This window comes from Limulus polyphemus, unplaced genomic scaffold (genome assembly GCF_000517525.1).
Source record: "Limulus polyphemus unplaced genomic scaffold, Limulus_polyphemus-2.1.2 Scaffold1201, whole genome shotgun sequence".
Lineage (NCBI taxonomy): Eukaryota > Metazoa > Arthropoda > Merostomata > Xiphosura > Limulidae > Limulus > Limulus polyphemus.
Window position 1 is genome coordinate 64,413 of NW_013666811.1, and position 17,878 is coordinate 82,290.

The 17,878-nt window shown below is 31.9% G+C and overlaps 1 protein-coding gene across 4 annotated transcripts in view; it reads left to right on the top strand.

Moving 5' to 3' along the window:
- LOC106462578 (signal peptide peptidase-like 3) overlaps positions 1-17,878 on the top strand; it is a 47,788-nt gene that overhangs the window by 19,755 nt on the left and 10,155 nt on the right. For 3 of the 4 annotated variants that reach the window (XM_022389872.1, XM_022389874.1, XM_022389873.1), the window contains exons 5-9: positions 13,127-13,246; positions 13,613-13,691; positions 14,237-14,349; positions 14,830-14,936; positions 16,941-16,967. In XM_022389872.1, coding sequence (XP_022245580.1) covers positions 13,127-13,246; positions 13,613-13,691; positions 14,237-14,349; positions 14,830-14,936; positions 16,941-16,967 — 446 coding nt within the window. The remainder of the gene's footprint in view (positions 1-13,126; positions 13,247-13,612; positions 13,692-14,236; positions 14,350-14,829; positions 14,937-16,940; positions 16,968-17,878) is intronic. The other variant, XM_013922514.2, reaches the window with a different exon arrangement.

Here is a 17,878-nt window from a genome sequence, read left to right on the forward strand (position 1 = left end):
TTGAAAAAAAGTATTCACACTAGAATAGTAAGTTTATTTTTGATCAGTACAATAAATTCATCCAGACAATATTATGTTTAATTCTTGATTGAAACAATGATCTTCATTCAGGCAGTATTAAGTTTAGTTCTTGATTAAAACAATAATATTTGGCTAAACAATAGTAAATTTAAATGTTGATTAAATTAATAACAAAGGCTTCCAATGGTTTTATTGTCTTGAAATTTTTACATGTTCTACAGTAATTCCTGTATGCTGAAACCTGAAAATTATATCCATTTTTCTCCATCATGTACAGATTTATTCACAAAACATCATATGTACTTTTACATAAGTGAATCATTTTCACTGAAATCGGGTCACATTTTGTTATGCTTAAAATGTTAACAACAACTGACTATAGATTTTCTAGACTAATCGTGATGATAGAGTCTTACCGATTGTTCTTGAACCTACGAGAAACACAACACTAGTATATAAACGGTGAACAGGCCACTTGACGTGTGATTTCAGGATAGTATTTGTTTGTGCTTGCACTTTGACATTATTTTTTCTTTTATAATATTAGTTATTCATTGCTATGGCAACAAGAGGTTGTGTAAATAACAAAACATGTTCTGTTATATTTGTGGTAAATTTGTTGTAAAGAAACAAACATTACAGAATTCATAAAAAAATGTATTAGACATGTTTTCGAATAAAACTTGGGGACCAAGACAAATCATGGACTCTGCACAAAGTTTGCACCATTTGTCTCGAAGAATTGAGACAGTGGACTAATGGTAAAAAAGTCTTTGCCCTTTGGAATTCCAGTGGTCTGACTTGAGCCTAGAAACCATGGAGATGACTGCTATTTTTGCTCATGTAATGTGCAAAGCTACAACACTCGAAATAAAAAGTAAATTTCTTATCCAAACTTTCAATCTGCTATAAGACCTGTTGCTCATGGACCTGATGTACATATTCCACCGGAGATTCTTGATACAGTTTCATCTGATTCTGAATCTGATGGCAATAGAAATTATGATAGGGATTATTTTCAACCTGAAACGATCCATAACTTTACACACAAGGTAAACTTAATGATTTGATGAGCGATTTAGGCCTTCCAAAGGATTCTTCAAAGATTTTGGGATCCAGACTTCCTGCCAAGAACTTACTTTCTCCATGGACATTATTTTACTGGTACAGAAATCATGAGAAAGAATTTATACCATACTTTTCGCAAGAAGGTTCACTCATTTATTGCAACAATATTGCTGAATTAATACCAATGCAAGGAGCAGCAGTTCAATCAAACGAGTGGCTCCTGTTCATTGATTCCACCAAAAGAAGTACAAAAGGTGTTTTTCCTTCACAATGGTAACATATATGCATCTGTTCCTATTGCTCAATCGGTTCACTTGAAGGAAACGTACGAAAATATAAAACTTCTTCTTAATAAGGTCAAATACAAAGAACATAGTTGGATACTTTGTGGAGACTTAAAAGTTCTTTGTATGTTGCTGGATCAACAATCTGGTTATACAAAGTTTCCATGTTTTTTGTGTGACTGGGACAGCAGAGCACGAAATCAGCACTGGATAAAGAAGCAATGGACCATGCAGAGTCAGCCTGATACCAGGATCGAACAACATTGAACGTGAAAGTTGACACAAAGAAAGTTCTATTATCTCCACTTCACATAAAATTGGGCTTGATGAAACAGTCTGTAAAGGCCTTAGACAAAAATGGCGACTGTTTCAAGTATCTATGTGGGCAATTCCCAGCGCTTTCAAAAACGAAACTTAAAGAAGGGATTTTTTGTTGGGCCTCAGATTAGGAAATTGACTCCTGATGAACAGTTCGAAAGGACAACGAAGAAAATTGAAAAAGAAGCCTTTAAAGATGTTATTGGCAAAAGATGTAGGAAACAATAAGGACCCAAATTACGAAAATATTGTCAATAACATGCTCGATAAATTCAAAGAGTTAGGTTGTAATATAAGCTTGAAATTCATTTCTTACACTCACATATTGACTATTTCCCTGAATATCACGGTGCCGTCAGCGAAGAACAAAGAGAAAAGTTTTATCAAGACATCAGAGAAATGAAGAGGAGGTATCGGGGAAGGTGGAACATCAGCATAATGGCTGATTACTGCTGGTAATTGAAACGAGATGCTCCAGACGCAATACGTAAAAGAAAGACCACAACACGTAGTTTTGAGACTAAAAAACGTAGATTTCACACACAATCAGGATGAATGAGGATGCATATTCGTTTGACGTCAATGTTCTTCTATTTTCTTCAGTTTGTTTGTATTTTTGTTAACAAACATAATAATGAAAAAATGTTCAATGTGGTAAACGAAATAATAATTTGATCTAAGTAAGAGTTTTTTATCCTTCCCAATTTGTAAAAAATCCTTACATGATAGAAAAAAAAATGAATATTAATTTCGAAATCTGCATAGCTGAATTATGGAAAATCCGTTATTAAAACCAAAACAACTTTTATGAAGTTTAAATTCGCAGGTCTATGTAATTTCATTCAGACAATAGTAAGTTTAGATGTTGATTAAAATAATCTTTGTCCAGACAATAGTTAGTTTAGTTCTTGATTAAAATAATAACTTCTTTCAGACAATAGTAAGTTTAGATGTTGATCAAAACAACAATGTTTGTCCAGACAGTAGCAAGTTTAGTTCATGAATTGATTGAAACAGTGAAAAAAAAAAAGCATTTATTTTCAACATAATAGCATTACTATTTATATTATTATGATTCGTGAGTGCCAGGGTAGAATTGTTTAGTATTTTTAATTTGAATGATTTTTTTTGTTGTTGTTGTTGCTTTCCTAGCGTAGTTATCTTAAGACTTGTTCCTAGATAAGGTAAATATAAAACAAAATAGTGATAATAACAATTGGCTGTCGTACAAGGGAATGACACCCGCGGAAAGCTCAGCGTGTCGCTTCAGTTCAGTTTATAATACCCTACTTAGGCTGGGCTTACACGTCATATGCCTGGCATTGATTCTATTGCAGTTAAGTATGACGTCATAGGTTCATCAAACTCTTTTTGTAGGTAGACGCTACAAACTGAGAGGGTCGTCAGACTTTCACGGACATAGACAAACTGTCAGACACACATACGTGTGTGTGTTCATAAAAAGCAACCTTCGTTTTTTTTAGATCAGTGTTCCATAATTGTACGACAATAAATGTTTATTGTTAGATGAATAAATTTTAAAACAAAGTAACATTCATGAAGAGAAATAAATAAAACGCTTTCTAAGGTTATTACATTTTTTTTTTTTTTTGTCATTGACGGATTTCAAGGTACGTAAAATATGCCTACAAAATGTTATTAGGATAAATGAAAAATTTAAGACAACAGATGTCTCCACACTTTCACTTCTTACCTCTGTAAAACAATCAGTTATTTCAACCTCTCTCCTCTCTAGCCCTTGAAAACAAACAAGTTATTCAAGGGAATCGTTCAGCCGTTACTTAATTTATGGCAGCAAAAGGAAAGCAGTGGGAGTAAAAGAGATAAGAGCAGATTGTATGGGCTGTATCAACGGAAAACATTTGATACGTACTATGGCACTAAGATATTTCTGCATCTTTTAGCATTAAATGAAGAGATGAGAATAAGTTTCACAACTAATACATTGTGTTGTTTAGTAATTAAATTTTTTTTAAATACAATTGAATATGTTAAGACACTTCTAAGCGTGGAACCAGCCAGGGTCAGTGGTCCTAGTTCCCTTGGTGATACTGTAACCTGTTATAACACATCGGTCTACTTCTCATGCGGTCAACCACGTGCCTGGAACACGGTCTTTGTTGGCAAACGTGTTGTGTTTTTTGCTAACTCCCTGGCAAACCAGCATTTCTGTTATTGATCTCTTTAGCAGTACCAGGTACGAATTGGGTAGTGGAGAATTGATACGTTTTTAGATTACACAAGATTAAATCATCTGACTGTTTCAGGTACCTATGAACATGAGAAACGTACATTATATGAATTTTTTAACTCTTACAATTTTCGTTACAAAAAAGGAGTTTTTGACCTGCATAGTAAGCTTAGCACTTATTAATAAATTTTTGTTTATGATATCCTAAAAAAAAAAAACTTGTCACATAGATTCACATGATGTATAGTTATAAACGGATAGTTATTATCAGATATATATTTTTTTACTTTTAGCCTTTTGTGAATATAATGTAATTTGTGTTGTGTAGCAGAATGGTATAAAATTTTAAACTCCATAATTTTTGAGAATTCATGCATGGATGAATGAGCAGGCTTATTTTGCATCCAACATTATATGTGATTAATGGCCATAACGTATCCTTCAGTGTAACAATAGTTAAAGCAGCAGTTAAGAAATAAAACGAGAAAGGAAAAAGAAAAGATTGTTGCTGTTAACTTTTCAAACGTACGATGACCTTTTTGTATGTGGAAGCCGAATGTTGTGCGTGCCCGATAATTACAATACGTGTAAGTGAAATAAATATTGACAATGTATCATTGTATTTTTAAATCGGCATATCTAGTAAATGTGAGTGTTATTAGTGTGTGAAATTATCATAAAATTTTCTAAATTATTTGAATAAAGATGGTTAAAGACGTTAAAAGGAAAATAATCGTGTATATTTGTATAATATGATAATATCGATAGTTAATTCATCTATAAATAAAAAGCAAAACTGAGAATCGCAAAAGATGTTATTTGGTTAAATTTCATTAAACTTTAAAATTTCATCAAAGAAAGTTGAAAAGGCTAAGTAAGCTAGATTATGATTTTGTGTACATAATCAGATATCCTTACATGTGCCCCTAGTGGCACAGTAGTATGTCTGCAGACTTACAATGCTAGAAACCATGTTGGGTTGTGCTTAACTTCAAGCAAACATGTATATAATGTTGTTGTTTGGTTTTTTCGGGGGGGGGGGGTTCCAGCAGTACCAGAACAGCTCAGAAATTTAACAGAGAGTGATCGTTGCAGGGTTACCTTATTTTATTTGTGTTACTGACTTCCATGCTGATGGGGAAAATATTTATTGAATGTTTCTACTAAAACCCACACATACGTCCCATATGTTCACATTATTCTATGACATCATTGAGTGCCATCTGTCAGATGGTGAGAATGTAATTCACTTGGTTTGTTTTGTGACGTCATCGAGTGGCATCTGTCAGAAGGCAAAGGATGTAATTAACATGGTCTGTTTTGTGACATCATCGAGTGCCAACTGTCAGAAGGCGAAGGATTTAATTCACATGGTCTGTTTTGTGACATCATCAAGTGCCAACTGTTAGATGGTGAAGGATGTAATTCACATTGTCTGTTTAGTGACATCATCAAGTGCTAACTGTCAGATGGCGAAGGATATAATTTACATGGTTGGTTTTGTGACATCATCATGTGGCAACTATCTGATGATGAAGGATATAATTTACATTGTCTGTTTAGTGGCATCATTGAGTGTTAACTGTCAGATGGCAAAGGATATAATTCACATTGTTTTGTGACATCATCAAGTGCCAATTCTCAGATAGCAAAAGATGTAACAGATTCCCCCCTCCCTCAAGCATTTTGCTTTATCCCTCCCATGTTATTTGTTTCCATTTATCAGTTGTTGTATCATCAATGCATACCTTGAATGTTCAGGACTAAATCACGTTAGTTTTCTTGTGTTTAATAATCGCTTTTCATTATCACCTTTGGAGAAAAAAAAATTGATAAGTAGAAATTGTGGTTAAAGTATTAAAAAAATAAAAGCTAACTAACATTGAAAACTGGGAATCATATTTTGAAATGAGTCAACATCTAGGTAATTATATATATGTTTATTTATCTATTACAGGCCCAAACCTCCCCTGATGTGTCAGGGATAAGTTTACAGACTTACACCAACAAAATAAGAAGTTTTATTCCCCCGTGGTAGATAGAATGCAGGTAGCCATATCTGCGACTCTGGTGCTAAGAAAGAAAAAAAAAATCTATTCCTATAATGGAAACCAGTATTGTACAAATAAATAATAATGTGGTGTCAATTACAGTCAGTTATTGTGATGCTCTGTTACATACATATTACTATTAAATGCCATTCTTTGCAAACTAAAATTGCTCTGCATCCTTAGAGAACAAAATGATAGCTTTTAGGCTGTTACGAAGGTTGTTGGGATCTGGGTTTTAACAAACAAAGCAGTTATTAATTAGCAAAAGATAGAGAAATTTCATAAAGTAGGACACCATGATAAAAAGATGGTACAATGATGAAAAGAAGTTGTGTGAACTAAAAAAAGTCTTCAGCAATTGTACATGGATAACTCAGGATTGCAAAAAATAGGCAGGCCATACTATTTTTAACTTGAGCTTTATCATATGCACAAGTACAAAGTTTCGTTTAAAGATGACAATGCTCATTTGAGTAAGTTTATTGTAAGTAACAAAAAAGAAATAGTTAAAAATTTACCTTAAAATGTTAATAATTATTGTACATTGTTTTAGCCTTAGGCCTACTTTTCTGAAAAGTTTAATAATGAAAATACATTTTATAAAGAGTGTTGGAAACTGGGAAAGTCTTTTTTATTGTTGTTTTTTGCAACAGTTAGGAAATTAAAAAATCAAATCACAAAATAAATAGGCTCTTACATTTTAAATATAAAACATATATACATTCCATGAAGATTCAGTTATACACCTTTATTAGGGCTGCAGAACAGAATATATTTCCTAAAGAGTTAAAAATTCTAAACTTCAAATCTTTATGAAAAGTCTCATTTCTGCTGGAAACTTATTTGAATTTGTCAAAAATAGCACCCAGTGGCAGAGTGGTATGTCTGAACTTCTACCACTAGAAACCAGGTTTTAATACCCGTGGTGGGCAGAGCACAGATAGCCCTTTGTGTATTCTTTTGCAGAATGATTGAGGTGTTAGTATTACTAATGGTATAATTATTTGGACTGTTATTCTCATCTTTATTATGTGTGTTATTATTTTCATAATGTTTCGACCACTGAATTCTCTGACTGTCATCAGGTGTTATACCAGACATACTTTGTATGCATCACAACCAGAAAGCTTTTTGTGGAATTACCAGGATTCGAACCCATGAACCTGTGATCCCAAATATGAGCGCTCTAACCACTTGGCTATCAGGATACTTTAGTAAGCCTTTTGTGTAGCTTTATGTTGAATAACAAAACAAACAAACCAATTGTCAAAAATAAATTAGTTAGCACTACACCAACTAAAAAAAAATTAAAATATTGTGATAATAAATATTTATTTTATAAATTTTATACCATAACCTATTTTTTGGCATAAACCTAACAGTAACTGAATAAATAAAATTACTATTTTCAGTATATAGCCCCCACTTACAATGCTAGAATCCAGGTTTTGATACCCATGGTGGGTAGTGCACAGATAGCCCATTGTGTAGCTTTGTGCTTAATTACAAACAAACAAATTTTAATTTTTTATTAGCAAGAGAGCTCATTAATTCTTTTTTAGAGTTATGAATTAAACAAATATCACAGTAATCTAGATCACAGTTTTTTAAAGTGCTTATATATTTGTGGCAGTTAGAAACTGACAGATTTTACCATTTTGTAACTAGATAAGCAAAAAAAATCATTATTTCAGTTTATTCACGAATATTTTTTAACTTTTTCATTTGAAAGTTCTATATTTAGTTAATATCTTTCAGAAGAGGGTATAAGTAGTGTAAATATACTCCTCACCTCAAGCTAAATTTTACATGCCACAGTGATCATTCCATAGGGCTTATACTTGCTTGGCCAAGTTTCTTTATCCTATCTCTACTGGTATGTGGGTTATACCCAAGTGAGGGGGTGTTAAAGGGGTTTTTACAAGTTCATATGAACTGGGACATAATTTCTCCTTGAATAATTAAATGTACAATGAGAATCTTCCCGGACGTAGTTAATCTAGGATTGTAGAATAACATGCTAGGCTTGCTAGCACTTTGTTTTGACTTGAAAGGCTGTATAGGTATAATCTTTTCTGTCTTTGTGGTGTAAAGAATTTCTGTTCTTTATCAATTCCAAGAGAGTTTGTTTTTATCAGAAGATAGGACGTTTGGTTAGTTAATGTAACGAAGTATCCAACGCATATTGTTTTTCAAGTGTATGAGAAATTAAGGTTTGTTTTATGCTTGTTCTTCAGTGTTTCCATTGCTGTCTGTGTTTGATTTATTCTACTGTTTTTTTTCCAAACCTCTTGTTAGTGCCCAGTGCTATTTCATAGACAAAGTAGGCTGCAAAATAGAAATAGTTTAACCAGTGGATTCATTTTCCATGGTTGCTCTACATATATAATATCACTTCTCTTGTTGTTTATCCTAGTTGGGCACACCTGCTGCTGGTAGCAAGTGGGACAACAGGAGGGGAACTTTCGATTTCCATCCTTAAACAGTAAACAATTCTCATTTTTCAGTAAGTGCTTGTATAAAATATTCTGAAAATTTTCAACTAGAGATATCTAAAAGAATTCTGGAAACTAGGCCACTGTGGTATATATGCAAGGAATGAGCTCCGTGGACTACAACTTTTTTGTTTTCAGGAAGTGTGCAGAATATTCTTGTAAAATTATTTTTGTAATACTTTTTAAAAAGTGTAAGGTTGTTAAAAAGTGATACTTTAAAAGTGTTGAAACAATGAACTTCAAAAAAAAACATGGTTAATGGAAGTTACTGGCTTTCTGGTGCTCAATATTGGAAAAGAAAAGCAGAATATGAGACAAAGTTGAAAGCTGAAAGAGTGCTCTTCTCAACTTTTTGTAATGCAACACTTCGAAAGTAAATGAACAGACTATTATCAGAATGAGCTAAGAAACTATTGTTACTATAAACTAGTGAAAAGACCTGTGCTGCAGTGTTTTTGCTATGCTACCTCAGAAACTGAAGAAACCAAAGCTTCTCATCATAAAAATAATTCTAGAGAAAAAAAATCACACAAAAAAGTGAAACTACGTGTATTTGATTTGGATTATAGAACTAAATGACTAAACACTGATTTAAAGATATGGCAGTTCTTGTTTGAAATGAGTCCAGAATAGCTGGAGACATTTGCAAACATTTGACAAGGAAAAGGAAATTCACAAGATATTTTGCATAATAGCTTGTCAATGGACAAGAAGTATCAAGGTAATTCGTTCAGTATTTCTACAGTTGAAAGCATAAACATCTCCACTGAAAATAAAACAAGCCATCAATATGGAAAATCTTCATTTGATTAAGCAAGAGAATGAGCTTAGACAAGCTCTACTTTAAAGACTTATTGCCTTTATATGAAATATCAGAACCCAAGATATTTCTAAAAGTCACAAGAAGCTCTTCTCATCAGTAATGAAAATATTCTTAAATTTAAGTATTTGGCAAGGAGCACTGCAGAAGGATTACTACACAATAAATCTATAAGCAATATCTGGGATAGATCATAAAGAACAAGCTTATTCAGTTCTGTCCAACAAGTTACAGACACTAATGGACTGCTATTCAAAATTTCAAGTATTACACGATAATGTTGACTGTTCTGTTCCAGAAATAGCCACAGTGTACAGATGACAGTGATGATTCTGTTTGTCACAGCTACTGAATCATCTGTGACTAAAGCTAATTATAACAGAACATTTCCCTGGATTCTTACTGCTGAAAAATGTAAGTAGTGCCGAAAAAAAGACCATAGTTGTTGAAGTGATACAGTTCCGGCAAGAATTACAAGGATAGTGGAGCTAAAAGGGAAGGCAATAAAAATGGTCTGAAAGAAACAAATACCTAAATCTGAGAGGTTTTTAGTACCATGTAATGTACAGTTTCTAAATTTCATGTTAAATGACACTTCTAATTGTTGCTCCAAGACAGTGAAATTTTTTTACTTGAGTCAAAGCATATACATCTACTTTTCTGCTTGAACTAATAATTTAGAATTAGAACTATATTTAACTGTGAATTCATTGATTGACATGCAATAGTAAAGTACAACTAATAGTATTTGTGCACTCCATTACCAACTGGAAGAGGTCAAGATGCTCTGGCTACTTTTAAAGAAGACAACATGCTAACAGAAACCAATGGAACAGAGTTTCATTCTGAAATGAAAGCAGTCACTGAGTTTCAAATATGTGGCTGTTCTTGTGGTATAGTGTGATTTGTTATATGAGATAACCTTTCCAGCAAGTAGCTGCAAGATAATGATGTTGACATATTTCAAGCTCTGATTTATCAAAAATGAGCTCAAGGGATTTGCTGAAGCACTAGCGTTGATCTCAACATCATTTTGTCAGATGATGAGGTTGATGTCAGTGCAATGGACTATGTGACAAATTGCAGGCCTTCTCGCATAGAGTAACTAAAATTATTGTTAAAAGTGTATTGAAATATATTAGTAAGAATAGATTAGCATTGTTATTTCCCAACTGAGAATTTTGATGACTTTGGCCATCACCATTGATAGTGTAGGAACAAAACAGGTTCAACTGGCAATAATTTCCATCAAACATGAAATTACACAAAAACTGAACTTATTGGTTTGGTTTGAACTTCTTGCAAAGCTACACAAGGGCTATTTGCATTACCTGTCCCTAATGTAGCAGTGTAAGACTAGAGTGAAGGCAGCTAGTCATCACCACCAAATCTTGGGCTACTCTTTTACCCACTAATAGTGGGATTGACTGTCAGATTATAATGCCCCCACAGCTGAAAGGGTGAGCATGTTTGGTGGGATAGGGATTCGAACCACGATTCTCAGATTGTGAGTCAAAAGCCCTAGCCGCCTGGCAATGCCGGGTATAACTGGACTTGAAAAAAGCCGTGTGTGATTTTTGTCTCGGTGAAAGCAAGAAGTGAAATATTTGTAATTGTAAAATTTTGATCTGGCACAGTAAGCATATGTAACTGTTACTACAGTAATTTCTCAGGCTTTAAGAAATAAATTTGGTTTGACATAATTTATAATCCTATGGTCTTGTTTAATAATTTAGCATAAAAGGTGGGTGGTAGATTAAAAATTTGCCTGGAATGGAAAAATAGCTAGACCTGCCTCTCATATTCTGCATGTTGTATATTCCTGTTGAGATTAGTTTTGATTGAAAATATGAAACCCAAAAATAGAAAATTACATACTGTTTTTAAACATTTTGCAAATAAAACTTGAATAACATGATATTTATTCTATGAGTATATAATGTTCTGTAACACTTCAATCCAGGCAAGAAGTTGAGTAGCCTTTAAGGGCATCCAACCACTGTTTTTGAAATTTGTGACAAGTGCAATGATAAAGAAACTACACTTTCTGGCAGTTTGTGTGAAAAGAGGCACTTGTGAAGGCCTTCCAACTTTATATGGTTTGTCAGAAATTGAAATGCAGGATTTGCCTTCAGGTCACAAAGTTCATTGAGGAACGTCGTCTTCTCAAACACAAGTTTCAATATTATTTTCCAAGTGAAGAAACAGGCAACTGCTAGATTCAAGACCCTTTTGATATTGACAGCTATAACCCATTAGGATTTTTTTTTTTAGTTGAAGAACAAGAAGTATTATTGGAACTATTCTGCATTGGGAGTGACACTGAGAATTTAATTCGAAAGGCATTTCTTGATTCAAAAAATATTACAGTGAACTTTTCAACAAAACATTGCATTTTCTGATGCTATTTAATACTTCATACTTTTGTTAAAAGGCATTTTTCAGTACTGGAGGTTTTGTCTGCATTTGTAAAGAAGTTTTTTTTACATGAATTTGTTTTTAAGTTAGTGTAATTTAATATGATTCATGAATTTTTTATTCAACGTTTGTTTTCCAAATGCAGCTACATGATATCAGAGTTGCAACATGAGTGGGTCACTTTCATTACAATGTTATTTTCTTAGCGAGTAAATCTATTTGTAGTCTGTTCAGTACTATAATGAATGGAGTTGTGCATATTCATGTTATAGTTTAATTCTATGCTTGCAATGGATACTTATGAGTTGGAGTTTTCATAAAACATATACTTTTCTCTAAGCTAGTAAGACCTAATCGTACATTCATGTCAGTTTTCTAATGTTCATGTAGATTCCAAAAGTAGATATAAAAGGCACTGAGTGCAAGTTTTGGCAACTCAAAGGTCATGACAAAAGTCTTTATTTTGTTGTTAGACTATGGTTTACCTTAAAAATAAGAACATATAGTATATGTATTCATCTTTTGTGAAATGAAGTTAATGTTAATCACAAATAAATGTCATTAGCTAATTCTAAACTAATTTGACTGTAATGAACTGTATTTTAATTAGCATGATTGTGAAGTATTTAGAAGTTTTAACAAGTTAAATACAGATTCAATGACAAGATACCCACTTTGAGACTAATAATGCTTGGAGACGGCTTGAATGGGTAATAAAGAAAAACTTTAGTATAAGTTTAAATTAAATATAGTCTTGTTCATATATGCATGTGTAAATTCTAACCTTCTTTTTTTATGCTACTCAAGTCCACAATACAGTAATATAAGAAAAACTTTAATGAAGAATGGGCCTACATTGTTTTTATAAATTACTAATTTGGCAGCTGGTGACTAATTCTTTATGGTTTATAGAATTGATTACATTTCATCAATACTTGCCTTCTTATTTTATCGTGTATTGGTAATATAAAAAATACACCAACCATTAAAAAACCAGTAGCTTACCGCATTAGCTGTTAGTAAGGCTTTAATTGTTTGAAATATAGGTGAAATTTAATGTTTCTAAACTGATATTTCTTCAAAAGTATATATGATTATCATTTTCTCAAAGTAATGTAAAAATTTAAATTCATATTCATTTTAGCAGCAGAATTTTCTTGCTCCATTTTCATACTTGTCAAAAAATTTTTTCTTTACACATTCTATAAGTTTCGTAGTTTTTGAGATTAAAAGATTTGACGTGTAATAAATTGCATGTTATTTAATATTGTATACTTGTGACTTATAAATGTAATAATTTTGACAGAGATAACAAAAGCTTAAACTTTTGCAGCTGAACAGAGAAAATTCATGTCTGGGTAATGTTTTTAGTTAATTGGTAATACTAAAATGTTTTACTGTTGATGCAAGATTTATTCCTTTCTTCTTTTTCTGCACAGATGTTCAGACTCTGGACACTGTCCAAGCCTTGTGTCTACCCCTTGGTGCATCCATATCTCTTCTCATCATGTTCTTTTTCTTTGATTCAATGCAAATGTTGTTTGCCATTTGTACAGCCAGTAAGTGCAAACTGTTTTTTGACATCTCTGTAAAGTATTAGTGTAAAATCATAAAAATATTCTTTTTTTTTCTTATACTCAGAAAAATTATTTTAAATAGTATTGTACTCCTCAAAAGCTCAAAATTAATATTATTTAAGTGTAAACTTATGGATTATTGTTGCTGTCAATGGAAATTAATTTGTATAAGGTAAAAGCTTTGGTAAAATTTCTGTATGAACCTCTGCCTATATCTGTCATAAACTTTGGTTTATAAGATATTAAAACTTGAATATTTTAGTATTCCTAGAACCTGCTTGCATGACCTAGTGCATATTTTTTTTGGAAGTATGTGTTTAATTTGTGTCTTGATTTCATTTTCACCAGTCATTGCTACCATTGCTCTGGCATTTCTACTGTTACCAATGTGCCAGTACATCATTAGGCCATGTTCTGATGGCACCAAGTAAGTCAGTTTGTATAAATCAACTCTGAAATTTTGTGTAGAACTGTATATAAAATACAAACTGTCAGGTGAAGCTTCTTGTACATCTCTAAATATAATTAATTGAGTAAGAAGTATTATTGTGTTATCTATGTGTTTTAGGAGTTGCTTGTCACATAATTCAAACAGTTTAGGTAATTGCATTAAAAAATTTCAAGGATGATTGTTACACTTTGCCTTGATACCATTGAGTTATTCCTTCCTATAAAAGAGTTTTTATAAGAGTATAATGTGGACATTAGGCTTCTAGAAATATAGTAAAATACTGATTTTATTTGACTAGGTGGTGGTATAAAACTTTTTATATTTCATATCACAATATTCAACCTTTTATTGCTAGTTCTTTAGAAAAATGTTTTATAAGACTAAAATGTTGTTATACAGTCTTTTATATATATAAAAGCACTAGTTTTGTGTGGCTGTATGGTTGTATTTGAAACTTCATTGTATTATTGTTCAGTCCTTTTAAACAAGAATTTAATATTACATTTTGTAATTATTCTCAGAATATCATTCGGAATCTGTGGAAGGTTTACAGCCGGTGAACTAGTTTCATTTGCCTTATCCATTTCCATTGTATGTGTTTGGGTCCTTACTGGGCATTGGCTCCTTATGGATGGTAAGTAATATGTTGTTATGTTTGTAGATAGCCACTGATTATTGTAGATGGCCAGTGTTAAGTCTTCATTATATTTGAAGATAGTTATTGATGAGTTGTCATTTATTTTTATGTTTAAAAATAGCCACTGGCTACCTAGATCGAAAATTATCAACCAATATTAAGTATATGTTTCAAAGTAACCATTGGTAACCATAGATGATAAGTAGTCATATGATGTTTCCAATTGTACACAAATGGTGTCTCTGCTATGGTAGATGTTAATTTCTAAGATTCTGTTTTTTCCTTCTTAGCAGTGGGTATGGGACTATGTGTGGCTACCTAGATTGAAAGTTATCAACCAATACTAAATATATGTTTCAAGGTAACCACTGGCAACCATAGATGATAAGCTGTTGTATGATGTTTCTAATTGCACATAAATGGTATCTTTACTATGGCAGATGTTAATATCTAAGATTCTGTTTTTTTCCTTCTTAGCAATGGGTATGGGACTATGTGTGGCATTCATTGCTTTTGTTCGGTTACCAAGTCTTAAGGTGTCCACGTTGCTGCTTACTGGTCTGCTCATTTATGATGTCTTTTGGGTAAGAACTACCTTCTTTCTACTGGCTTTTTATTGTACTTTTAGGTTTTTTGTTTCATAAACAAACAAATCATCATTTTTACATGAATTATTGTGTTGACACACCAGAAAAATCATTTGGCATTGTCTCTATACATCACAAAAGCCAAATATAATTTGTTGGCCACACCATAAAATTATCAGTGATATATTGAATCTTCACAAAAAAAAGTATTTTTTCTTAATGTGTTATTTTATCTTAGAAGTCATGCACTGAGTTTAGTATTCAGTCAGAAATGGCTATAGCAGTGCAGAAAGACTACATACAATTAGGTCATCTCAACACAAAATTATTTGTGTTTATACATCTCATAAGCCAATAGTAACCTACAAGTGCACCACAGAAGCCAGTACTAACCTTTGGATATACTAAAAAAGCCAGTAGCTACTTATTGATCACCACATAAGCCAGTAGTAACCTATCAGTACACCATAGAAACCAGTTGTAACCTATTGATACTCTGTAAGAACTAGTAGTAACCTACTGATACTCCACAAAAGCCAATGTTAACCTACTGATACTCTGCAGAAACCAGTACTACTAATGGTAGTAATGTACTAAGTAATTTTTATTTAATTAAATAATGCATAAAAGAACATAGAATAATAATAACATGCAAAAAGCAGACATTTTCCCATAACTATCACAATTTTTTTGGTCTTCTAATTATGCAACAAAAACCGTTATAATTTCATCTAAGCTAGTCATTATCTTTCCTGTGGGAATGAAGCTTGTAGTAACTAAGAAATTTTATTCTCTGTTGAGAAAACAACACAATATGATATGTCATTTCATAGATGATAACCGTGGCTTTCTATAGGTTATACATAATATAGTATTAAGCATAAGAGAGAACTATTAACAAATTCTGAAAGAGAGGATGTAACAGGTGGGTGGAGCAAGAGGGGTCTGATTTTCTGTTTGATGGCTCAGTAACCAAACAAGATTGAAGGCTATAGAAATTATGGTTTGTCTGACCAATTTACATTAAATTTTATACTTATTGGAGGGGTGGTGAATATAATAGAGAAGAGGAGATGCCTAGAGAAAATATGCCATTCTCACAGTAAAGGAAATTCAGGATTTTTTTAAATATTGCCTTATAAAATTAAAAACTTAACTTATGTACTATACTATTCTAATATCGATTATTAGCTATGATTTTATGCGATACTAATTGGTATAACAAACAGAAAATTGTTTACTTGAAATTTTAATGTGAGTCACTAAAACCTCATGACATGTGCATCAGGTAGGTGGAAGTCCACATTTCACAACTTTTTACAGAGTTACATTGAAAATTTAATTAGAGTACTTTATTATCAATGTATATTAACATATTTGGTATCAAAATGTACATAATAAACCAAATATTAATATTTTTTAAGAAATTATTTTAAAAAAATTCTCAATCTCCCTTAGTATGAGAAATGTGACATTCCTTTTTAGGTCTTCCCTCTTTTCTATTTTATTTACCACCCCTCTGAGAAGTACAGAATTTAACATAAATTACTTATTAAAATGTAGATATTATTCAGGTAAATCATAATTTTTATAGCTTTCAATCTTATTCGTTTACAGAACCATAAACTACAAAATCAGACACGCTTGTCATGCCCATCTGTCACATCATCTATTTCACAAATTGCTAATAGTTTTCTCTGATGTTTTATACTATATTATTTATAACCAATGGAAAGCCAAAGTTTTAATCTATCAAGTGATGGATTATAATACATTGTTTTCTGTATTTCGCTTCCAGAAAACTTTATTCTCATGGGAAAACACATTGAAGGCTTTTATCTCATAGTTATAAAGCCAGAAAAATTATGGTAATTATAGGGCATTATGTACTTTTTACATGTTATTATTCCGTATTCTTAGATGCATTATTTAATTGTATAAAAATTATTTATTGTGGTAGTATCATTAGTATGAAATAGTAGGCTTATGTTTCACCAACAGTTGACAGAAAAGAAAAAGAAGACCCAGGTAAGTACTATATTTCTTGTTTTTCATATATATTCTTTATTTATTGTTATAAAAGTAACTAAAATGTAAAAATTAAAACTTATTAGGTTAGACAAGGTTGAATTAGATAAGATAAATAATAATATTAATAATTCTTCACAAGTAGCTTTTGCATTGCGTAATTCGATATGGTAACATGAGCTAAACATTTGCCAAATGATTTACAACTTGCGTGGCAGGATTATTAGTTAGACATAGTTCAAAAGGCAATAAAATTAAGTATAAATAAATTTATAGTGTTACAAGCTTTAAGCTATTTAGGATATAGTATTGTGGTTTTCTGTTACAATTTGCAGTCATTCTAGAAAGAAAAAATGGTAATATAGAATTATTTCCTCACTTTTTTATGGTGGTTATGAGGTTAGTCGATGCAACTGACCCTGTTTAGAGTTATAGTATAGAAAATAACAGATAAAATATAAAGTTTTTCTGAAATAAAAGAAACATTTGATATTTATTTAGGAGGTTTTAAGGATTATGCAAATGAAATTTGAAAATTTTCAGATGAAGAAAAGTATTTTTAATCTTAACATGAAAACATGTAACATGTGGTTACAAGGATGTGTAAAATACACGAACCTATTGTGGTAGGGGTAAGTCACATAGGGCAGTAGTAACATATTGACACAGCAAATGGTTCTTTTTGGTTGATGCATGCTTTTGCACATGCATGTACAGGCAATTTCTCTGTGATAAGGCATCACTTTAATCACCTATATGATTTACATGTGCAAGTTCATTTGAACTTATGAATCACCACACATTTTGTTTTTCATCAAAAGTACTGAACTAAAGCCTTGAAACAACAGCTGTTGATAGTAGTATCTTTTATATCAAAAATATTCTATAATGCACATATTCAGATGTACATG